Genomic DNA, 23,959 nt, shown 5'->3' with positions numbered 1-23,959 from the left:
TGGCTGGACACTTGGAAGAGATGTCGTAGACAGAATTTGGGCATGGGATGGGAGACTGGGCTGGAGAAGTTACTCCTTCAGGCCTGAAATTCGGTGAAAACTAGAGGTGCCAATCCATTTTCTTACAGAAACTGTACTTTTTAAAGTACAAAGTTATAGAGATGGAGAACAAATTAATGGTTACCAGAGGTTAGGGATGGTGGAGGGGGACGGGGTACGTGTGACTATAAAGGGGCACACCAGAGAGATCTTTGTGGTGACAGAATAGTTTTGTGTCTTGATTGCGGTGGTGGTTCCATGAATCTATACATGTAATAAAATGGCGTAGAACTATACACACACATTGTACCTATGTCAACTTTATGGCCTTTATATGGTACTATAATTATGTGCAATGTAATCATTGGGGGAGACGGAGTGAAGGGGAACTTCCTATGAGTCTATAATTATTTCAAAATAAAAAGTTAAGAAACATCAAGCACAATCCTGCATTTCTTTTAAGTGCCCTACAAAACACTTCATTTACACAATTTTTCTTTTAAGAGAACCCTACCCCACACACCATAACTCCTTCACTCTTGAGGATTAGAACTACAGACTTAGGAACAAACTTTTCCTTTTCCATCTTAATTTCTTCACTGGGGAAAAATGTCAGAGAATGCATCTTCCCTTTTTTAATTTTAATCTACAGGTCTGATGTTTCAGATGGAGCTATTCGGTTGGTAATGCCTTGAGCAGACACAGACGGGGAGTTTCTATGTCTGACTAAGCCAGCTCTTCTCTCTGAAATGGAAAAAAAGCAGAAACATGTTAAATTCCTGTCATGTCTTGCATGTGAATAGAAGCATAAGGGTAGGCAGGAGGGAGGGGACAGGTCAGGAGGGTCTGGGGTCCTGTGGTAAAGCAGAGAGACTCCTCTCAGCTCCTCTGTGCTTCTGGTGTTGAGAAGCGTAGAGAAATTGCCCCAGGAGGTCAGGCACTTGAAAGGTAAACAGTTCAACTAGCCTCAGAGAGGGGGCCGTTGGAGTCAAATGTAGAAATGTGAACCAGCTTCCTTCCCCACCTCCCCAAGTCCATCAGAAGCGGAGGTGGACAGAGCCTGAGCCCTTCAGTGGGAACAGGTGGTTGTAACGGGCAGGTTATAAAGGGGTTTGGGATGGGAGCACCTGCCACGGGCTGTCAGCTTCCTGACACGCTCTATCTGCCAGAGGCCCCAGCTTGGCCTTCATAGATTCCATGCATCTCTCTGAAACTTCTTCAATCCATCTCATCTGACCCAGAGCACATGACTATAAGCTGTCTCATATTATTCTCTTATTTTGAGTCATAGGGGCCTGGGTTCAAATCCTAGTTCTACTGCTTATTATTTGTGTGATCTTGGGCAAGTTCTCTTAACTTCTCTGCCTCTCAGTTTGCAGATGGGGCAAATGGGGCTAATACCTGACTTACAGGGTTTGTAAAGTGTCTGGCACCTAGTAGGTGCCTAGCAAATGTTAGCCTTCTCTTTGCTCTGCTCATTGTTTTCAGTGTGGACGCCACATTACCCACTAGAATGGAAGCTCCTTGAGAGAGCTTCTTTCTGTTCTTTCTCCCCCTGTACCTAGCATTGGGTTGAGTACACTGTTAATGAGTCCCTATTGGCTAGGCTAAACGGTGCCTTCCCAGCTGCCTCAGTGATACTACTGATGGAGACCCAGAAATGGGCATAAGGGAACATCAACATTTCATTTCTGTTTTGCTTGGTTTTGGGTTTTTTTTCACTTTCTTTTTAAAAAAATTATATTTTTTAATTGAGTTATAGTTGACTTACAGTATTATATTTTTCAGGTATATCAACATTCCATTTCAAAGATATGAAAGTAACATGCTGAATTCTTTACTTCCCTAATACATTGTTATAGTAAAACTGTCCATGTGATAAGGCCCACCTTTAGTGCAAATATAATTTTAGATGAATATTATGTACCTCAAGTAAAATTAGAGTCAGTATAGCAATACAATCCTACCTCAAGAAACAAGAAAAATCTCAAATAAACAACCTAACCTTACACCTAAAGCAATTAGAGAAAGAAGAACAAAAAAACCCACAAAGTTAGCAGAAGGAAAGAAATCACAAAGATCAGATCAGAAATAAATGAAAAGAAATGAAGGGCTTCCCTGGTGGCGCAGTGGTTAAGAATCCACCTGCCAATGCAGGGGACACGGGTTCGAGCCCTGGTCCTGGAAGATCCCACATGCTGCAGAGCAACTAAGTCCGTGCACCACAACTACTGAGCCTGCGCTCTAGAGCCCGCAAGCCACAACTACTGAGCCTGTGTGCCACAACTACTGAAGCCCGCCTGCCTAGAGCCCATGCTTCGTAACAAGTGAAGCCACCGCAATGAGAAGCCTGCACACCGCAACGAAGAGTAGCTCCCGCTCACTGCAACTAGAGAAAGCCCGTGCACAGCAACAAAGACCCAACACAGCCAAAAATAAATTAATTTTAAAAAATATATTAAAAAAAAAGAAATGAAGGAAATGATAGCAAAGATCAATAAAACTAAAAGCTGGTACTTTGAGAAGATAAAGAAAATTGATTAACCATTAGCCAGACTCATCAAGAAAAAAAGGAATAAGACTCAAATCAATAGAATTAGAAATGAAAAAGGAGAAGTAACAACCGACACTACAGAAATACAAAGGATCATGAGAGATTACTACAAGCAACTCTATGCCAATAAAATGGACAACCTGGAAGAAATGGACAAATTCTTAGAAAAGCACAACCTTCTGAGACTGAACCAGGAAGAAATAGAAAATATAAACAGACCAATCACAAGCACTGAAATTGAAACTGTGATTAAAAATCTTCCAACAAACAAAAGCCCTGGACCAGATGGCTTCACAGGCGAATTCTATCAAACACTTAGAGAAGAGCTAACACCTATCCTTCTCAAACTCTTCCAAAATATAGCAGAGGGAGGAACATTCCCAAACTCATTGTATGAGGCCACCATCACCCTGATACCAAAACCAGACAAAGATGTCACAAAGAAAGAAAACTACAGGCCAATTTCACTGATGAAGATAGATGTAAAAATCCTCAACAAAATACTAGCAAACAGAATCCAACAGCACATTAAAAGGATCGTACACCATGATCAAGTGGAGTTTATCCCAGGAATGCAAGGATACTTCAATATACGCAAATCAATCAATGTGATAAACCATATTAACAAACTGAAGGAGAAAAACCATATGATCATCTCAATAGATGCAGAAAAAGATTTTGACAAAATTCAACACCCATTTATGATAAAAACCCTCCAGAAAGTAGGCATAGAGGGAACTTACCTCAACATAATAAAGGCCATATATGACAAACCCACAGCAAACATCGTTCTCAATGGTGAAAAACTGAAACCATTTCCACTAAGATCAGGAACAAGACAAGGTTGCCCACTCTCACCACTATTATTCAACATAGTTTTGGAAGTTTTAGCCACAGCAGTCAGAGAAGAAAAAGAAATAAAAGGAATCCAAATTGGAAAAGAAGTAAAGCTGTCACTGTTTGCAGATGACATGATACTATACATAGAGAATCCTAAAGACTCTACCAGAAAACTACTAGAGCTAATGAATGAATTTGGTAAAGTAGCAGGATACAAAATTAATGCACAGAAATCTCTTGCATTCCTATACGCTAATGATGAAAAATATGAAAGAGAAATTAAGGAAACACTCCCATTTACCATTGCAACAAAAATAATAAAATACCTAGGAATAAACCTACCTAAGGAGACCAAAGATCTGTATGCAGAAAACTATAAGACACTGATGAAAGAAATTAAAGATGATACAAGCAGATGGAGAGATATACCATGTTCTTGGATTGGGAGAATCAACACTGTGAAAATGACTCTACTACCTAAAGCAATCTACAGATTCAATGCAATCCCTATCAAATTACCAATGGCATTTTTCACAGAATTAGAACAAAAAATTTCACAATTTGTATGGAAACACAAAAGACCCCGAATAGCCAAAGCAATCTTGAGGAAGAAAAACGGACCTGGAGGAATCAGGCTCCCTGACTTCAGACTATACTACAAAGCTACAGTAATCAAGGCAGTATGGTACTGGCACAAAAACAAATATAGATCAATGGAACAGGATAGAAAGCCCAGAGTTAAACCCACGCACATATGGTCACCTTATTTTTGATAAAGGAGGCAAGAATATATGATGGAGAAAAGATAGCCTCTTCAATAAGTGGTGCTGGGAAAACTGGACAGCTACATGTAAAAGAATGAAATTAGAACACTCCCTAACACCACACACACAAATAAACTCAAAATGGTTTAAAGACCTAAATGTAAGGCCAGGGCTTCCCTGGTGGCGCAGTGGTTGAGAATCTGCCTGCCAATGCAGGGGACATGGGTTCGAGCCCTGGTCTGGGAAGATCCCACATGCTGCGGAGCGACTAGGCCCGTGAGCCACAAATGCTGAGCCTGCGCGTCTGGAGCCTGTGCTCCGCAACAAGAGAGTCTGCGATAGTGAGAGGCCCGCGCACCGCAATGAAGAGTGGCCCCCACTTGCTGCAACTAGAGAAAGCCCTCGCACAGAAACGAAGACCCAACACAGCCATAAATAAATAAATAAATAAATAAATAAATAAATAAATTTAAAAAAATGTAAGGCCAGACAGTCTAAACCTCTTAGATGAAAACATACACAGAACACTCTATGGCATAAATCACAGCAAGATCCTTTTTGACCCACCTCCTAGAGAAAGGGAAATAAAAACAAAAATAAACAAATGGGACCTAATGAGACTTAATAGCTTTTGCACAGTAAAGGAAACCATAAACAAGACGAAAAGACAACCCTCACAATGGGAAAAAATATTTGCAAATGAAGCAACTGACAAAGGATTAATCTCCAGAATATACAAGCAGCTCATGCAGATCAATATCAGAAAAACAAACAACCCAATCCAAAAATGGGCAGAAGACCTAAACAGACATTTCTCCAAAGAAGATATACAGATTGCCAACAAACACATGAAAGAATGCTCAACATCACTATTAGAGAAATGCAAATCAAAACTACAAATGAGGTATCACCTCACACCGGTCAGAATGGACATCATCAAAAACTCTAGAAATAATAAATGCTGGAGAGGGTGTGGAGGAAAGGGAACCCTCTTACACTCTTGGTGGGAATGTAAATTGATACAACCACTATGGAGAACAGTATGGAGCTTCCTTAAAAAACTAAAAATAGAACTACCATATGACCCAGCAATCCCACTACTGGGCATATACCCTGAGAAAACCATAATTCAAGAAGAGTCATGTACCACAATGTTCATTGCAGCTCTATTTACAATAGCCAGGACATGGAAGCAACCTAAGTGTCCAACGACAGATGAATGGATAAAGAAGATGTGGCACATATATACAATGGAATATTACTCAGCCATAACAAGAAACGAAATTGAGTTATTTGTAGTGAGGTGGATGGACCTAGAGTCTGTCATACAGAGTGAAGTAAGTCAGAAAGAGAAAAACGAATACCGTATGCTAACACATATATATGGAATCTAAAAAAAAAGGAAAAAAAAACGTTCTGAAGAACCTAGGGGCAGGACAGGAATAAAGATGCAGATATAGAGAATGGACTTGAGGACCCAGGGAGGGGGAAGGATAAGCTGAGACGAAGTGAGAGAGTGGCATGGACATATATACACTACCAAATGTAAAATAGCTAGCTAGTGGGAAGCAGCCGCATAGCACAGGGAGATCAGCTCGGTGCTTTGTGACCACCTAGAGGGATGGGATAGGGAGGGTGGGAGGGAGGGAGACGCAAGAGGGAAGAGATATGGGGATATATGTATATGTATAACTGATTCACTTTGTTATAAAGCAGAAACTAACAGACCATTGTAAAGCCATTATACTCCAATAAAGATGTTACAAATAAATAAATAAATAAAAAATAAATAAATGCTAGCCTAGGGACGTAGCAAGTGAAAAAAAAAATAAAGTCAGGGACTATGTACTTAGCAAAATGGCTTTTTGATCAGTTTATCAGGTGTGAAGCATGAAAAAATTCCAGACTGACACGCTTATTACCACAGAATTCAGAAGGTTATCAAATATAGCAGAAGAATCTGAAATTGACCCAGTCACATCTATATTCCAGTCATTGTCTTGGGACCACAGCTTAGTCTATACTCTTTTGTGAGGTACAGTGAACAGAGCAATGGATCAGGAACTGAGGACCAGAGCTATTGGCCCAGATTTTGTCATTTGTTCACTCATTCAGCCCATAAATATTTACTGAGTGCTTACCATGGGGCTAGGCTCTGTGCTTCAGAGACACGATCCTGGCCTGCATGGAATTTACTAGCAGTAGCTGTGTGACCTGTGGAAGTTACTTTACCTCTCTGGGTCTCATGCTCGCCATTTGTCAAATGGTGGCAAATCTATTTATATCCTAATTATGAGAATTCTATGAGGGAATGCAGGGGCAAGAGACTTGCAACTGTGACTGCTCTCTATTATTGTCCTGTATGTAATGGTTACATGAATAGCTTGTGATCACTTGGAAATTATGTCTGAAGCCTATTTCAGTGGCGCTGAGCATGTTCTCCCATTTTCCTTCCTTATTTGTTGGCACACCAACCAAGAGTGAGTCAGAAGGACAGAGAGTTGTTATACTGGGCTGAAGCATTACAGGGAATGGCACTCCACTTCGTGTTCTCAAATGGATTGGACTTCAGAGATGGTTCCTGTTATGGGTTAATTTGTGTCCCTCAAAAAGATATGTTGAGGCCGTAGCCCTGGGTACGTGTGAATGTGACCTTATTTGGAAATAGGATCTTTGCAGATATAATCAAGTTTAACTAATGTCATTTGGGTGGGCCCTAATCCAATATGACTGGTGTCCTTATAAGAAGAGGGAAATTTGGACATAGACACATACACAGAGAGAATGTCATGTGAAGACACACACAGACACGGAGGGAGGAAGGCCATGTGAAGATGGAGGCAGAGATTGGAGTGATGCAGCCACAAGTCAAGGAATGCCTGGGGCTACCAGAAGCTGGAAGGGACAAGAAAGGATCCTTCCCCAGAGGCTTGATTTCAAACTCCTAGCTTCTGGGACTGTGAGAGAATAAATTTATGCTCTTTTAAGCCACCCAGTTGGTGGTAATTTGTTACAGCAGCCCTAGCAAACTAATATAGTCCCCAGACAGAAATAGCCCTAACACGTACTTCCCTCTGCCCTCCAGGTACTCATGGTGTCCTTTCCTCTTCTCTACATGAATCCATATGAAAATGATGCCTTGACCCCAGTGCCTAAGAATGTGGGTCTCCAGAATGGCAGAAGAGCCTGTGCAGAATACTGAATTCCATTTTGTGTTTTTCAAACAAGTCAAAATGAAAGGCAAAAGTACCCCCATTACCTTCTCTGCTCTCAAGTTTGATGGAAAATAGTAAGAGCAGGCAGGCATGGGACCCACAAGGCATGGGGCCTCAAACAGCTACTGCTGCTAGCCCACAGCATGGAGACCATCTTGGGAAAGCCATGGAGTCCATTTTGGACCCTGATAAAGGCCAGCGGGGCTTGCAGGAGAGCCGACCCCATCTAAGGTTTCCAAGCACCGCAAAGTATCACTGTGCTTTAGAGCCAAGCTGCCAGCCAGAGGCTGCTGTCCTAGCAAAGAGGCATCCCTTCTGTGGGACAAATGAGTGATTCACTTAACCAATGTATATGTATTATTTCGAAAATTACTATTTGGCAACCACCATAGTAATAACCGATTTAGGGAAGAGTCAACACTGAATCTTAAAACTAGTGAGTGAAAGTTTTCTGAGAAACATGGTATTCATGTAGTCTCAAAGTACCTCCCAATACATTAGTTATTAAGTACAAAAAGAAAAACAGTATCTTTACAGTGGAAAAACCTGGCAGACATCATCTTAACCAAGTAATCAAAGTTAACATCACCAAAATTCATTGTATGCCTTTTTAATGTTTTACTCCTGCCAAAAATACATAACCTCCCATCATGAGGACGCATCAGGCAAACCCAATTTGAGGGACATTCTACAAAATAACTGGCCTGTACTCTTCCAAAATGTTGATGTCATGAAAGACAAAGAAAGGTTGGGGGCTGTTCCAGGTTTAAGGAGATTTAAGAGAATTAAGCGACGTGACAACCAAATACAACAGGTGATCCTAGACTGGAACTAGGCAAAAACCAGCTATGAAGGACATTCTTGGGACAATGAACAAAATTTGAGTATGACCTGTAGATTTTATTATAGTATACTGTATCGGTGTTATATTTCTTGAATTTGCTAACTTTACTGTGTTTATATAACAGAATGTTCTTAGGAAACACACATTGAAGTATTAGGGAGCAATAGGACAGGATGTCCGCAACTTACTCTCAAGTGTTTTAGAAAAAAATGTGTGCGTGCTTGTGTGTGCGTATGCGCGCGCGTAGAGAGACAATGGTAAATGTAATAAGATGCTAACGATAGATAAATCTTCATCAAGAGTATGTGAAATTTCTTTTTACTACCTTTGCATACGATCTTCTTTAAGTTGAAAATATCTTGAATTAAAATTTTAAAAATATATTATTTTGAGCATTTAACCATAGTGCCTGATGCTGTGCTAGGTATGATATTCAAGGGAGAACAAGACATGGTCTCTGTCTTTAACCCAGAAGCTCATGGTCTGGGGCTGGCAGGACAAAAAAGAGGCCAGCACAATTCAGTGTGGTAAAGGATGGCACAGAGGAGGTGTGCTAAACCCAGACTTCCTAGGGTGAGTGCGTTGCAGAAGGCTCTTTACAGACGAGGTAAAGGAGAAGCTTAATGTTGGGGGAACTAATTAAGTTTGGGGTGCCAATAGGACATGCAAGCAGAGCTGACCAACAGACTGTGGGTTATAGACAAGAGGTGCCTCCTGGGGACAGACAACAAGGCCTGGATTAGCAGGTGTCAGGGGCCAGGCCAAAATCACCATAGCCTCTGAGGTAACATAAGAAGTGCAGGCATAAGCAAAAACACCTGAAGCTGAAAGGTTGAACACAAGTGTGCTTACTGATGACTTAGGATGAACTTTGTGGTGCGAAAACTGAATGTCCTAGAGACGTCAGCCCCTAGATTGATAAATATCAATAGAAGTAGCCTGGAGAAGGGCATGGCCCCAAATTAGCTAGGACTGCTAATAATAGACTGTGAGGCAGGAAGAGGACATTAAGTGATCATAAGAAACTAAAGAAGTGATTTTTCAAGAACAGGATGAGCTTTACCAGCGATAAGGGTAAGGTAGTACCCAATTAACACACAACAGGATGGGGAGAGATTGTTGTTAATAGGAAAAATCCTGAGAACAGTGCTGGGTTCCACAATGAAGGGAAATCAGCAAGGCAGTACTGCTGTTTCAGAAGTCAATGGGGGAATGGGAATTTCCACTCAATTATTAGATATAAGAGCCAGGATGAGAAAGTACATGAATGTTCCTACCAAGGGCCTGGTGGGAGCTCATTTTTTTCCTTTCTTTGAAAACTTTTATATTATGGAAAATTTATAAAAATAATGAGAACAGCATTGGCTTAAGCCACATAAAACTGCCAAAATGTGACAATTTTTGACCCACAAAAATGGCAATTTCATGTTTCAAAAGAAAATGAACCCCCATATATACCCATCACCCAGCTTCAGCGATTATTGACACATAATCAATTTCATTTCATCCAAATTCCCACCCATTACCCTGGCAAACTAATTTGAAGCAAATCTCTGGTGGGAGTTTTTGTTGTGCTTTTAAATAAATGATTTAATACCTATAAAAGAGACTCATATTATATATACATATGTATTATAATGTTTTTACTTAATTTTCTCAGTAAAGTAATATATTCATGTGGCTCAAAATTCAAAAGATACATCCTGTTGTATACCTTTAATATATACAATTTTTATTTTGTAATTACACTTCCATACAGCAAAAAAACACACAAAAAAACAAAAAAAAAAACGTACAAAGCGAAAGGACAACAGCTCTCTTTCCTCAGAGGCAACCGACATTAACAGCTTTTTATGTATCCTTCCAGAGACGTTTTACGCATATGTTAGCAAAGAGATTGCAAACTATTCCCACTGATTTGTACCTTGCTTCTTCCAACTAACAAAATATTTTAGAGATCATTCCATATCAGCACATAAAGAGCTTCCTCTTTTTTCCAGCTACCTAGCATTCCATTTAAGAACCACAATTTATTTAACTAATCAAATCACTATTGGTGGACTTTTAGGCTGTTTCCAATCTGTTGCTGCTATAGACAGTGTTGCAATGACTCACCTTGCGCATTCATCTTGCATCAAAGCAAGTAAGTGTTTATATCTGTAAGAGAAATGCCTCAAGGCTGAATTGCTGGATGAAAAGGAACATGAACTTGTAATTTTGATAGATATTGCCAAATTGCCCTCAATCAGGTAGGAGTTATTTTAATGCTGTCTTCACCCTTTTATCATGCGCAGTTTTCTTGCTGCTCCTTTCCACTTCCTCCAAGGGCCCTGTAGGGGACCATTTCAACATATCAAACTCAGAAACACCTCTCTGACCTCAGCCTCCTATGGGTCTCTCTCTACCACTCTGGCCACACGACCACCGGCCTGTTCTTCCTCCCCTTTCCTTGCCCAGAGGTCATCAGTAGCCTGCCAGCTTCCTTTCCTCCTTCCAAGCTGGCCCCATGATCAGCTGTCTTAGCCATGCTAGTGTTGAACCCTGGACTCACTCTCCCCATGACCTTCTGCAGTACCTGCTCTGCCAATCCCCAGCCCTGTGAAAACCCCACCATCCATTCTCTCCATCCCCCAGTCCCAGCCTGCTAACTATTGCTGGAGAAGGTCATGAGATTGGCTCTGCTACAAAGCCAGGTCAGTCAGTCTCAGTGGGGCCCCAAGGGCTGCGAGGCAGTCCTTTTATATATCTGTATCAAATTTCTCTCAGTGATTGTTCCAAATCCTCTCCCTCTCTTCAGGTCCCTTTGCCCACTCTCACCCCGACCCCTCAGTTGAGGGCCTAGCTTTGGGTTTCAGTGACAGGACACAGGTCATCAAGCGGGATCTCCCTCAATTCTCTGGGCTCTTTACCTTGCCCTTCCTTGGCTCTCCGCATTTTCGCCTATGCCTGCACATCCCCCATCCCTCAGCCTCAAGAGAACAAGGGACTTCCTCCTCAAGGCTGCCTCTTCCACCTGGGCCCTTGACACTAAGTCCTCTTGCATTCTCCTGCACTTGGCCCCAGGGGCCATCCTCTTTCCCTTTGGGCAAGCTCTCCCTCCCTGCTAGTTTTTCCCTCTCAGCCTAAAAACACTTCCCCCCTCATATTGGTGTCACTGTTCCTCACTACCAAGAAACTTTGAAAATTTAGTCATCTTTAAAATGACACAAGTAATTCATGCCTCCTGGCTTCACTTCTTCCTTCTAAGACAGCCCCAAAATTTAACAGAAAACTCAGAAAATAATGATAAGTAAAAAGAAGAAAATAAAAACCACCCACAATCCCACCATGTAACTGTTAATATTTTGGTGTATTTCTTTCCAATCATTTTATATGCACATATATTCATTTACATATCTATATGTATTTTTTTCTTACAAAAGTGGATCATAGTACACAATGTGCTGTCATACTATATTTCAGACATCTTAGCTTTGCTATTTATTAGTTGTCTGATCCTGGTTAAGTAAATTAACATCCCTGAGTCCATTTCCTCCTGTGTAAAATGAGGACTATTGTAGTAACCACCTTGCAGGGCTGTTACGAGGATTCAATGAGATAAAAATATATAAAAACACTTATCACAGTGCCTGATACATGGCAAGTTGAATTAATGTTAGCTATTATGATCTTCCAACGTCAATAAATATAGTTCTACATAATAATGTAATGAGTTCTGTCAGTGTTGTGTCTAATAGGAGTGACTAAAGCCCTGCAGTGACTCACCAGCACAGCACATATTCATTTGGTACATGAGCAAGTGTATCTGTGGGATAAACTCCTTAAAGCACAACTGCCGGTTCAAAAGCTCTGCACATTTGTAATTTTCATAGATATTGTCAAATTGCCCTTCCTCAAGTGGAAGTTACCATGATTTCTTTAACTTATCCCTTATTGATGAATATTGAGGCTGTTTTCAAATTTTTCACTGATACAAACCCAGACTGTGAAGAACATTCTTTTTTTTTTTTTTTTTTTTTTTTTTTTTTTTTTTTTTTTTTAACACTACCACTTTAGCACTTTTCTTTTTTATAGCTACTTTATTTATTTATTTTATTTTATTTTTGGCTGTGTTGGGTCTTCGGTTCATGCGAGGGCTTTCTCTAGTTGAGGCAAATGGGGGCCACTCTTCAACGCGGTGCGGGGACCGCTCTTCATCGCGGTGCGCGGGCCTTTCACTATCGCGGCCCCTCCCGTCGCGGGGCACAGGCTCCAGACGCGCAGGCTCAGTAGTTGTGGCTCACGGGCCCAGCTGCTCCGTGGCATGTGGGATCTTCCCAGACCAGGGCTCGAACCCGCGTCCCCCGCATTAGCAGGCAGACTCTCAACCACTGCACCACCAGGGAAGCCCGAAGAACATTCTTATAACTAAATATTTGCATGGATCCATGATTATTTTTTCAGGGCAAAGGAAAGAGTATGAGTAAATGCACAGAGATGGGGGAGCAAATGGTGTACATGGGAAACTGCTAGTATCAGTGACACACAGAGGGGAGAAGGACAAGAGGTAAGGCTGTAAATAAATTGGGACCAGACTATAAAGGACTGTGAATGCCACATTTATTCATTTAGTCAGTCACTAAATATTTAGTGACTATCTATTACAGGCCATGCACTGTTTTAGGCACTTTATCCACTTAGTGAACAAAATCAGAAAAAGATTCCTGCCCTGGGGGAGCTTACATTCTAGCGAAGAGATACAAACAATAAAAGTAATAAGTAAACTATAGACAGTGTTAGAAGGTGAAAAGAGAAAAGGGAAGGTAGAGCAGGCTAAAGGGGATCAGGAGTGCTGGGAGCAGAATTATTATATTATTGTAATATTATAATATATTGTTATTAAATATTAATAATTAATATTAATATTGCACAGTGCAATATTAAATAGAGTGGCTGCCCCATTGCAGAGTTTAAACTTATTCTAGTAATGAGGAATCACTGAGGTAGGCATTCATATATATTCATCATCATCTGTGCCATATCCACATACCACCTGATACTTGATACCTAATGATTTCTTTAAATCAACTTACCTTTCACGAATTAAATTTATTTTAAATGAAGTTTTATAACACCAGCATAAATGGAAACCCAGTATTGCATGCCATGAGGGCCTAGAAGGGGATACTGGATGATACTAGGACTGGCCTCTTCCCTTCATTACAGAGACCAGTTAGTAAATAAGAACAATAACAACCAGCACTTTTAAAATTGTGTGCTTATTATTTGCCAGGTAGCTTAGCATTTTACGTGCAGCAGATAATTAATTTTATCTTCACAGTAATTCTATGCTGTAGGTACCATTGTTGTTCCCATTTTTAGGAGGAAATTTGGGCAAGTGATTAATTCTCCCAAGCCTCAGTTTCCTCCTAAATAAATGGGGACAATAATGAGGATACAGATTTAACACCTATCTTTCTCAAACTATTCCAAAAGTTGAAGAGGAAGAAACACCTCTGAACTCATTCTACAAGGCCAGCATCACCCTGATACCAACATCAGACAAAGACACTACCAGAAAAAGAGAATTACAGGCCAATTACAGGCCACCAATGAACATAGATGCAAAAATCCTCAACAAAATATTAGCAAACTGAATCCAACAACACATCAAAAGGGCCATACACCATGATCAAGTGGGGTTAATCCTAGGGATGCAAGGATGGTTCGATATCCACAAATCAATGTGATAGACCACATTAACAAACTGAAGAATAGAAATCATATGATCATCTCAGTAGATGCAGAAAAAGCTTTTGACACAATTCAACATCCATTCATGATAAAAATTCTCAACAAAGTGAGTATAGAGGGAACATACCTCAACAAAATAAAAGCCATATATGACAAATCCACAGCTAACATCATACTCAATGGTGAAAAGCTAGAAGCATTTCCTCTAAGATCAGGAATAAGACAAGGATGACCACTCTCACCACTTTTGCTCAACATAGTATTGGAAGTCCTAGCCACAGCCATCAGACAAGAAAAAGAAATAAAAGGAATCCAATTTGGAGAGGAAGAAGTAAAACTGCCACTGTTTGCAGATGACATGATACTACAGAATATCCTAAAGACAGCTCCAAAAAACTATTAGAACTAATAAATGAATTCAGTGAAGTTGCAGGATATAAAATTAATACACAGAAATCTGTTGCATGGCTATGTACTAACAATGAATTATCAGAAAGAGAAATTAAGAAAACCATCCCATTTATAATTGCATCAAAAAGAATAAAATACTAGGAATAAATCTAACCAAAGAGGTGAAAGACCTATACTCAGAAAACTATGAGACACTGACGAAAGAAACTGAAGATGACACAAACAGATGGAAAGATATACCGTGTTCATGGGCTGGAAGAATTAATATTGTTAAAATGACCACTCTCTCCAAGGCAATCTACAACTTCAATGCAATCTCTATCAAAATACTAATGACATTTTTCACAGAACTAGAACAAATAATTCTAAAATTTGTATGGAAACACAAAAGATCCCAAATACCCAAAATAATTTTGAGAAAGAAGAACAAAGCTGAAGGTACCACACTCCTTGCTTTCACACTACAGTACAAAGCTTCAATAATCAAAACAGTATGATACTGGCACAAAAACATACACATAGATCAATGGAGTAGAATAGAGAGCCCAGAAATAAACCTACACATATATGGTCAATTAATCTATGACAAAGTAGGTAAGAATATACAATGGGGAAAAGACAGCCTCTTCAATAAATGGTGTTGGGAAAACTGAATAGCTACATGCAAAAGAATCAAACCAGACTGACTACTTTCTCACACCATATATAAAAATAAACTCAAAATGGATTAAAGACTTAAATGTAAGACCTGAAACCATAAAACTCTTAGAAGAAAATATAGGCGTATGCTGTTGACATCGGTCTTAGAAATATTTTTTCAGATATGTCTCCTCAGGCAAGGGAAACAAAAGCAAAAATAAACAAACGGGACTACATCAAACGAAAAAGCTTTGTACAGTGAAGGAAACTATCAACAAAACGAAAAGCTGCCTAATGAATAGGAGAAGATATTTGCATATGATATATCTGATAAGGGGTTAATACCCAAAATATACAAAGAACTCATACAATTCAACATCAAAAAAACTCCAAACAACCTGATTTAAAAATGGGCACAGGATCTGAATAGACATTTTTCTAAAGAAGACATACAGAAGGCCAACAGGTACATGAAAAGATGCTCAATAGCACTAATCACCAGGGAAATGCAAATCAAAACCACAATGAAATATCACCTCACACCAGTTAGAATGGGCATCATCAGAAAATCTACAAACAATAAATGTTGGAGAGGGTGTGGAGAAAAGGGAACCCTCTTGTACTGTTGGTGGGAATGTAAATTGATACAGCCGCTATGGAGAACAGTAGGGAGGTTCCTTAAAAAACTAAAAATAGAACTACCATACGACCCAGTAATCCCACTACTGGGCATATACCCTGAGAAAACCATAATTCAAATAGAGTCATGTACCACAATGTTCATTGCAGCACTATTTACAATAGCCAGGATATGGAAGCAACCTAATTGTCCATTGATAAATGAACGGATAAAGAAGATGTGGTATATATACACAATGGAATATTACTCAGCTATAAGCTGCGGCATAGCACAGGGAGATCAGCTTGGTGCTTTGTGACCACCTAGAGGGGTGGGATAGGGAGGGCAGGAGGGAGGCTCAAGAGGGAGGGAATATGGGGATATATGTATATATATAGCTGATTCACTTTGTTGTGAAACTAACAGCAGAAACTAGCAAAACATTGTAAAGCAAATATACTCCAATAAAGATATAAAAAATTTTTTTAAATTTTTTTAAAACTTAAAAAAAAAACGATCGAAATCTTGCCATTTACGACAACATGGATGGACCTAGAGGGTATTGTGCTAAGTGAAATAAGTCAGATAGAGAAAGACTACCGTATGACTTCACTTAGATGTGGAATCTTAAAAACAAATGAACAATCAATCATAACAAAACAGAAATAGAGTCATAGATGCAGATAACAAACAGGTGGTTGCCAGAGGGGAAGGTGGGTTGGGAGGCTGAGTAAAATAGGTGAGGGAGACTAAGAGGTACAAGCCTTCAGTTACAAAATAAATGAGTCACAGGGAACTAACATAGTGTTGTAGGTCAATTATAGTTCATTTTTTAAAAAGGAAAATAACTTAAATGCCCCCAAATGAGGGTCTAATTGAAGAAATTATATACTTATAGCTTCTAGTCAGAGTTTATAATAACATAAAAAACTTTTAAGATTTTAAATAAGTAAAACAAAACACATAAAATTATATATACAGCATGATCACAAAAATATTTCAAAAATATGCATAGAAGAAAAGACTGGAAGGAAGTACATCAAAATATTGTTGATTACCTTTGCGAGTTAGGACTATTAGTAAATTTTTAATCTTGTAGTTTTTTGACTTTTCCAATTTTTCTATGAGTATTTATTATAAAATATAAACTTTTCAAAAAACTTTTAAAATTTTATTTATTTTTATTTTTATTTTTTAAAAAAGGCAATATAGGAGAGAAGGGCCCATGGCTTCTGCTTACTCCATGTCGTGCTTGGGGGAGACTTGGAGAGGGGACAGGAAGGGAACAGAAGCTCCCAGCTACATCATCCCCTGACCACCAACCCCACAAAATCCAATGATTGAGGTTAGAGCTAGATTACTGCTTTAAAATACAAACACCTCCCCTCAGAGTTAAATTTATTGGTCACTTTAATTTTCCTGCGAAGAACTTTAATCAGAATGTCCAAATTGATTACAGACTCGCTAGGATGGGAGTTTTGATTAGAAGAGGGGAAGAAGATGAACTTCTGGAGCATCGGCCCCGGCCCCTTTTGGAAGAGGGCAGACCTGGAAGGTGCCAGCAGAGGGAGGGAAGGCTGGTACTTGGGCAGCTGGAGGGAAAGAGGCAACAGAAAGCAAGGTGGGACAAAACTAAAGACAAGCTATCAACTTCGGTTGTCTCTAATTCAAGTCCTTTGGGGGAAAGAAACAGAATATAAATACAATAAATAATACATCAGCAGAGAGACAGTGCCTAGTTTCTGTTAACATGCTTAGTCTCTGAAAGTGTAGTACTGCGATTCAACTTCCTGAGAAGTGAGCTTTGTTTCTAAAAAAAAAAAAGCCACTTTCATTCGTAAGAAATAATATGGGACTTTGAACCACTCAACCTAAGAATCTGAACCCGAGATATATCTTTTCCTTGTTTCAGTTAACATTGAATAATGAGATTCCCATAAAGTCACACAGATAAAGTCAGGTTCCCTGAAAGGCTTACAACCAAGAAAAGTTCAATATAATATAGTAATGCAGTCCTTCAATATGTGATTTCTAAAGGGAAGATGAATCTTTGAACGGAGTAAATAATAATATTTTTAAATAGCTTAGAGAAAATTGGAGACTGAAGAAAAGCTTCTCATGGAAACAAAAAAACTAGGAGCAGAAGGGTTATATCTCTGACATAGAGCAAGCATTGCCTAATGACCCCCAATAGTCCTCAAATGTGATATTATGTGGGTCCTATGTCACGAAGGAAAACAGTATTGGATCTGTTTGTTGCGGACCATCTACGATGGGATAGACATCCCTAAAGGCAAGTACACCACTCCTGCTTTCACAGTGTAGGAAAGGAGACAGCAAAATCCTTTAGTTGATAGCCTGGTGAATGCGGTACCACATTTTCTAGTACACAAATAGCTTCCTTCTCCTGCCCAACACTTGAGGAGTCCCAGACAAGACTCAGACAACCCTGGCACTTCTGCTGGAGTTCCTGTTTGGTAAAGTGAAATTAGCAAAGCTTGTTGCTTGGTAACATGTGCTCTATTAAATGCTTGGATCTTGGGTATAATGAAATAGACCAAGTACATCCACTATTTTGGTTTGCTTTTTTTTTTTTTCTTTCTTTCTTGTCACCAAGATCCAAAGGCTAATACCATGCTTCATATCTTTCCAGGTACCCACAACCCCCTAACCAACAGGACACTGGCAAATGCCTTTGAAAGTCAGACTCTTCTCCTGCCAGTAGGTGAGGGAGTTTGGGAGCCTACATACACATTTAGTATGTCACTGAGACTTTAGCAGGCCATAGATTCTCTTGAACTGACTATGATTTATCTATGAATTTATCTTGAAGTTATCTAAAAGAAGTGGGAAGTCATATGATGCTATTCCTAAGAATCTCAGAAGCCTCTGGAGAAAGTCAAGTTTATTTTCTAAATCAAATAGGATTATCTTTTGAAGGAAGTATTCCCTTTAGCTGATCATTTTAAACAGTAATGAATAATTGCATTTGGCCAAATACCAAAACCCAAGATATACAAGGTAAATTCTTTGAAAACAAATATAATCTGATGAGCATTTTTGATAAAATAAATATTTAAACATATTTCCTCACTCTCATTGATGGCTTTCTTATCTCAAGCAACATTTAACACAACAAATCCTTTGGAAAAATAGGATTTCAAAATCAAAATATTATTTAACAAACTACATACGTGAGGCACATAAATGAACATGCATTGCTGGTGGGAATATAAAATGGTAAAATTACTTTGGAAATCAGATCGGCAATTTCTTATAAAGTTAAACATGCACTCGCCATATAATATAGCAATCCTACTAGGTATTTACTTAAGAGAAATTAAAATACACATCTACACAAAAGCTTAAACACAAATATTCATAGCAGCTTTATCTGTAATAACCCCCAACCGGAAACAACCCAAATGTCTATCAAAAGGTGAATATACATACAATGAAACACAACTCAGCGATAAAAAGTAATTAAGTACCGATACAGGAAGCAACGTGAATGGATTTCAAGGACATTCTAAGCAAAAGCAACAAGACACAAAAGAGTATATACTGTATGATTTTATCTCAACAGAGTTGATTTTTAAAATAGCATAAATGAAAACTCTTCAAAAGTTGAAAATTTAAAGTTATATCTGCCTAGCAAGTGTAAGTATTAAGTATCCTGTGCAAATTGTGTACCAAGATGCAGTCTCTACAATTAGGAAACTACTCTCTTGAAAAATCTAAGCACATAGGAACATATGCATGGTGGAAGGCATTGGGCCCAGTGCTATTTGGAGCTGGTATATACAGTTAACCAGGTTCTTTTAAATAGTGCCTACCATGTGGAAGGATTGGCAAAAGGAATAAAAGAAAAGGATTCATTAGGCTGGAAAGGAGACCAATATACACTAGGTTGGTTGGGAGATCTGGGATCAGATCAATGACAAGAAATGATATTCCAGTACATCACCATGAACCCTGGCTTGTCACTGTCATCTTGTGAGGTGCCTCTCAGTAAGGAGGCCAATTAATCTGGATGCAGCTTGACCGTATCTAAAAACTGGTACCAAATAACTGGGACAAAGAGTAGAAAATGGTATAGGACAAGAGGTTCTTCAGATTCCTTGGCCAGACTACAGGGAATCCCTTGCCCTCCGCATCAGTGTGGAAGCTCTCTCATTCTCCTTTCAGCGTTTGGTAAAAAATTCTACTAAGGTTTTAATAAATGCAGGAGATCAGATGAGGAACATATCTGGAATATTTTATTCATCTTTATAGCTTTAGAAATTAAAAGATGGGAAAAATAGATAATTGAGTATCTCTCATATACAATCTTAGGATAGGATTCAGAGTACAGTCACACCACACTGGGAAATATTCTGAAATTACTTTTTTAATCAGAGGGATCTAATAATATCACAGTCTTTAAGGAACTGATAATGAAATGTGAAAAACAAGCGTGGAGTGTTGTGGTCATTTCTGGGTGCCACACTTGAAGGATATTGACAAACAGGAGGCTAATGGCCAGGATGGTAACAAAGCCTGGAAACCATCTCAGAGAAAAAAAGACTAGAATGGAAACCTTGAGGAGAAAAGATCTGTCTAGACGTGGTAGCTGTTGCCAAGCATCTGAAAGTCTACATCTATGGGAGAGGTGATAGACTTTGCCTATTTTGTGGCATTCCCTATGACAAATTAAGACCAAAGGATGGAGGACAGACTTTAGTTCAATATCTGGGGGAATTTTTGAATGAGTAGAGCTTTCCAATAGTTGACAGGCTCTTTGACTCTCCTTCAGTGAAAATTCAAATAGAAGTAAGTGAAGAATCCAATAGCAGTAAGGGAGTGCTGATCCTCTTATCCTGTCCCTCACCTAATTAATAACTGCATATGAGTTTCTAAAACATATTTAACTTCTATTATTTCTTGATTATACAAGTAACAGATATGCCATGTGCAAAAAATTGAAAATACAGACAAGCAAAGGGAAATGCAAATGAAAACAAAATCATGCATCTTCCCATCTCCCAGAGACGTAAACATTTTGGCATATAGCCTTACAGACTTTTTTCTGTTATAGATCCCTATAAAATATATACATATACTTTTTAAAAACAAAAATGAGATCCCATTAATCACACTGCTTTTTTATTTTATGATACAGTGTAAACATCTTTCCATATCAAGTAATATATGACCATGTCATCATTCTTAATGGGTGCAGAGATTTCCATGAAATGAATGTACCGTAATTTGTTTAATCCAATGTTTCCCAAAGGGCATTCTACATAACATCAATTCCACAAGATGACCCTCCAAAAAGAGAACTTAGGTTAAATAGTTTAAATATGCTCCATACCATATCCCCTTCCTTGGGCTTTCACAATGTTAAAGAAATGAATTAACGGAGTTTCCCAAACTTACTTGACCATAGATTCTCCATGGCCTCTCCCTTCTTTAATTCTTCAGGACACTTACTTATTCACATTTTATAAAACACCCTGATAAGTGCTGGCTTAACTGATCCTTTAGTGTTAATACTACGTTTTTTGTTTTTTATATAAAACTTGCCATTTTAACCATTTTTAAGTATACAATTCAGTGGCATTAATTACATTCACAAAGTTGTACAACAATTCCCACTATCTATTTCCAAAAGTTTTTCATCATTCCAAACAGATATTCTGTACCCATTAAGATTAACTCCCCATTCTCCCTCACACCAGCCCCTGGTAACCTGTGATCTACTTTCTGTTTCTACAAATTTGTCTATTCTAAGTAAGTGGCGACATGCAGTATTTATCTTTTCGTGTCTGGCTTATTTCACTTAGCATAATGTTTGCAAGGTTCATCCATGTTGTAGCATGTGTCAGAACTTTATTCCTTTGTGTGGCTAAATAATATTCTGTTGTATGGATATACCACATTTTTATCCATTCATCTGGTGATGGACACAAGTTGCACCTTTTGGCTATTGTGAATGAATAATGCTGCAAGGAACACTGGCATACAAGTACCTGTTTGAGTCTTTGTTTCCAAGGAGTGGAGTTATTGGATCATATGATAATTATATGTTTAATATTTTGAGGAACTGCTAAACTGTTTTCCACAGTTGCTGTGTCATTTTACATTCCAACCAGCAATGTGCGAAGGCCCTATTTCTCTGCATCCCCACCAACACTTGCTATCATATGTCTTTTTGATTATAGCCATCCTCATGTATGAAGTGGTATCTCTGTGTGGTTTTGATTTGCATTTCCCTAATAACTAACGATGTTGAACATCTTTTCATGTGCTTATTGACCATTTGTATATCTTCTCTGGAGAAATGTCTATTCATGAGGTCCTTTGCCCATATTTTGATTGGGTTATCTTTTTGTTGCTGAGTTATAGGAATTCTTTATATATTCTGGATTAAACCCTTATCAGATATGATTTACAAATATTTTTTCTTATTCTATAGGTTGTCTTTTCACTGTCTTGTTAATGTTCTTGGATGCACAAAAGTTCTTAATTTTTATAAAGTTCGATTTATCTATTTTTTTCTTTTGTTGCTCATGCTTTTAGCGCTATAGCTAAGAATCCATTGCCAAATCCAAGGTCATAAAGATTTACCCCCTTTTTTTCTAAAAGTTTAATGGTTTTAGGTCTTAATATTTAGGTCGTTGATCCATTTTGAGTTAATTTTTGCATATGGCATAAGGTAGGAATCTAACTTCATTGTTTTGCACGTGGATATTCAGTTGCCCCAGCCCCATTTGTTAAAAACATTAGGTTTTTCACAGTGACAAAGAACATGACAGTAAACATCCATTTCAACCTGTCCTATATTTTTCCCTAAGAAAAGTTCCTATGAGTTGCTATATCAAAAGATGTACACATTTTGAAGGCTTTTGATACATACTACCAAACTTCCTCCAGAAAGGACATTAGGAATCTACCACAGTGAATTCAAATACCACTTTCCCCACACTCTTAACAGCCTTGTCTATTATAAAATTTTTTAAATCTCTGCTAATCAATGTGGCATGGCAATGTATTCCAAATCAAGTTTAAGGGAGTTTTAGCTGAACTTCCCTTGACAGCCCGAACATGCTAGCCTTAGCACCTTCCTCTCCAAAGACCGCACACTTATGAAAAGATTATCTAAGAATAAGACTTGATGTAAACCACTGCAGAGTTTAATATGTCTAGCTAAGGAAGCAAACTAAACCCTTCCTCTCAGGAAAGCGGGACTAGAAATGAAAAGTATGTTTAGGTTCCTCTGCTGGATAGTGTAATTTCAAAATATTTCTTTCCTCAGCACAAAGCCACAGACCAGCTGTTCGCAACGTTCAAGTGTGTCCTTTTTCATTTGTGTTCAATGGAGAGTTACCAAACACGAGTCATGCCAAAAAATCAACTAAACTGAAATTAGAGGAAGAAATTGTTCTTATAGCCATATAATAATTATCAAGGAAAAAGAAAAGCCTATTTTGTTGGTTATCTGCTTTTTAGTACTAGTTGAGTACTTCCAAATGTGTATTGGGACAGAATTTTTTATAGTTGATGTTGCTTTTGGCCCTGTCTCCTTTGCTTCTTTGAAACAAATATACCAAGTATACCTTTATTTTGTTTTGTCTCAAGCTGTAGTTATAGTAGAAAGAAAATGTTATGATTAGTGTTTTGTCAGTGGCAACTTGTTATTAATATGGAAATCCTTAGGGGATCATCTATCCACACAAAACAAGAAACCAGGGGGAAATTAGCTTTCCACATTTCATCATAAAGCATGCATAATTCATAGAAGAGAGGAAACTATTGATGAGGCTGAACAAAATGAGTTTCTTGTTGCCAGAAAGAATCAAAATATTAGGTACAAAGCTCTCTAATTTCCTAAATATTTTCTTAAGGCCTTCTGAAGTTTAATGTCATCATGACTTTCACTGTCATGCTAGCAAAGGTGAAGGCAGATGTTTTTACAGAATCAATAAAATTTTAAGAGGCAGAAGGGATCTTACAAATATCTAGTCCAACTCTATTTTACAGATTGGAAATATGAAACCCAGAGAGGTGACGTGACCTGCCCAAAGTCATACAGAGCTAGTGACAGAGCTGGACCTACAAGTCAGGCTTCCTGACTTCTGTACTCACTAATAATGCAGGCTGTTCCCTCGCCTAAAAGGTTGGTGTGAACCAATGTTACCAATTTGCTTTGCTGTCAGTGATGCCACAGAGATCTCCGATTTCATACTATAGCTTATTGGGCAAATTATGGGATTCAGTTAATAACTGCATCAGTTTAACACATTTCTTCTGAGAGAC

General features: G+C 38.6%; 1 protein-coding gene across 1 annotated transcript in view; it reads right to left on the bottom strand.

Moving 5' to 3' along the window:
* Positions 1–474: 474 nt before the first annotated feature.
* The window catches only part of LOC132356956 (P2R1A-PPP2R2A-interacting phosphatase regulator 1-like), a 63,545-nt gene continuing 40,060 nt past the window's right edge, over positions 475–23,959 (bottom strand). The window contains exon 6 of the mRNA XM_059910216.1: positions 475–783. Coding sequence (XP_059766199.1) covers position 783 — 1 coding nt within the window. The 3' untranslated portion in view covers positions 475–782. The remainder of the gene's footprint in view (positions 784–23,959) is intronic.

This window comes from Balaenoptera ricei, chromosome X (genome assembly GCF_028023285.1).
Source record: "Balaenoptera ricei isolate mBalRic1 chromosome X, mBalRic1.hap2, whole genome shotgun sequence".
NCBI classification, from domain to species: domain Eukaryota; kingdom Metazoa; phylum Chordata; class Mammalia; order Artiodactyla; family Balaenopteridae; genus Balaenoptera; species Balaenoptera ricei.
This window is presented reverse-complemented; position numbering and strand designations above follow the sequence as displayed.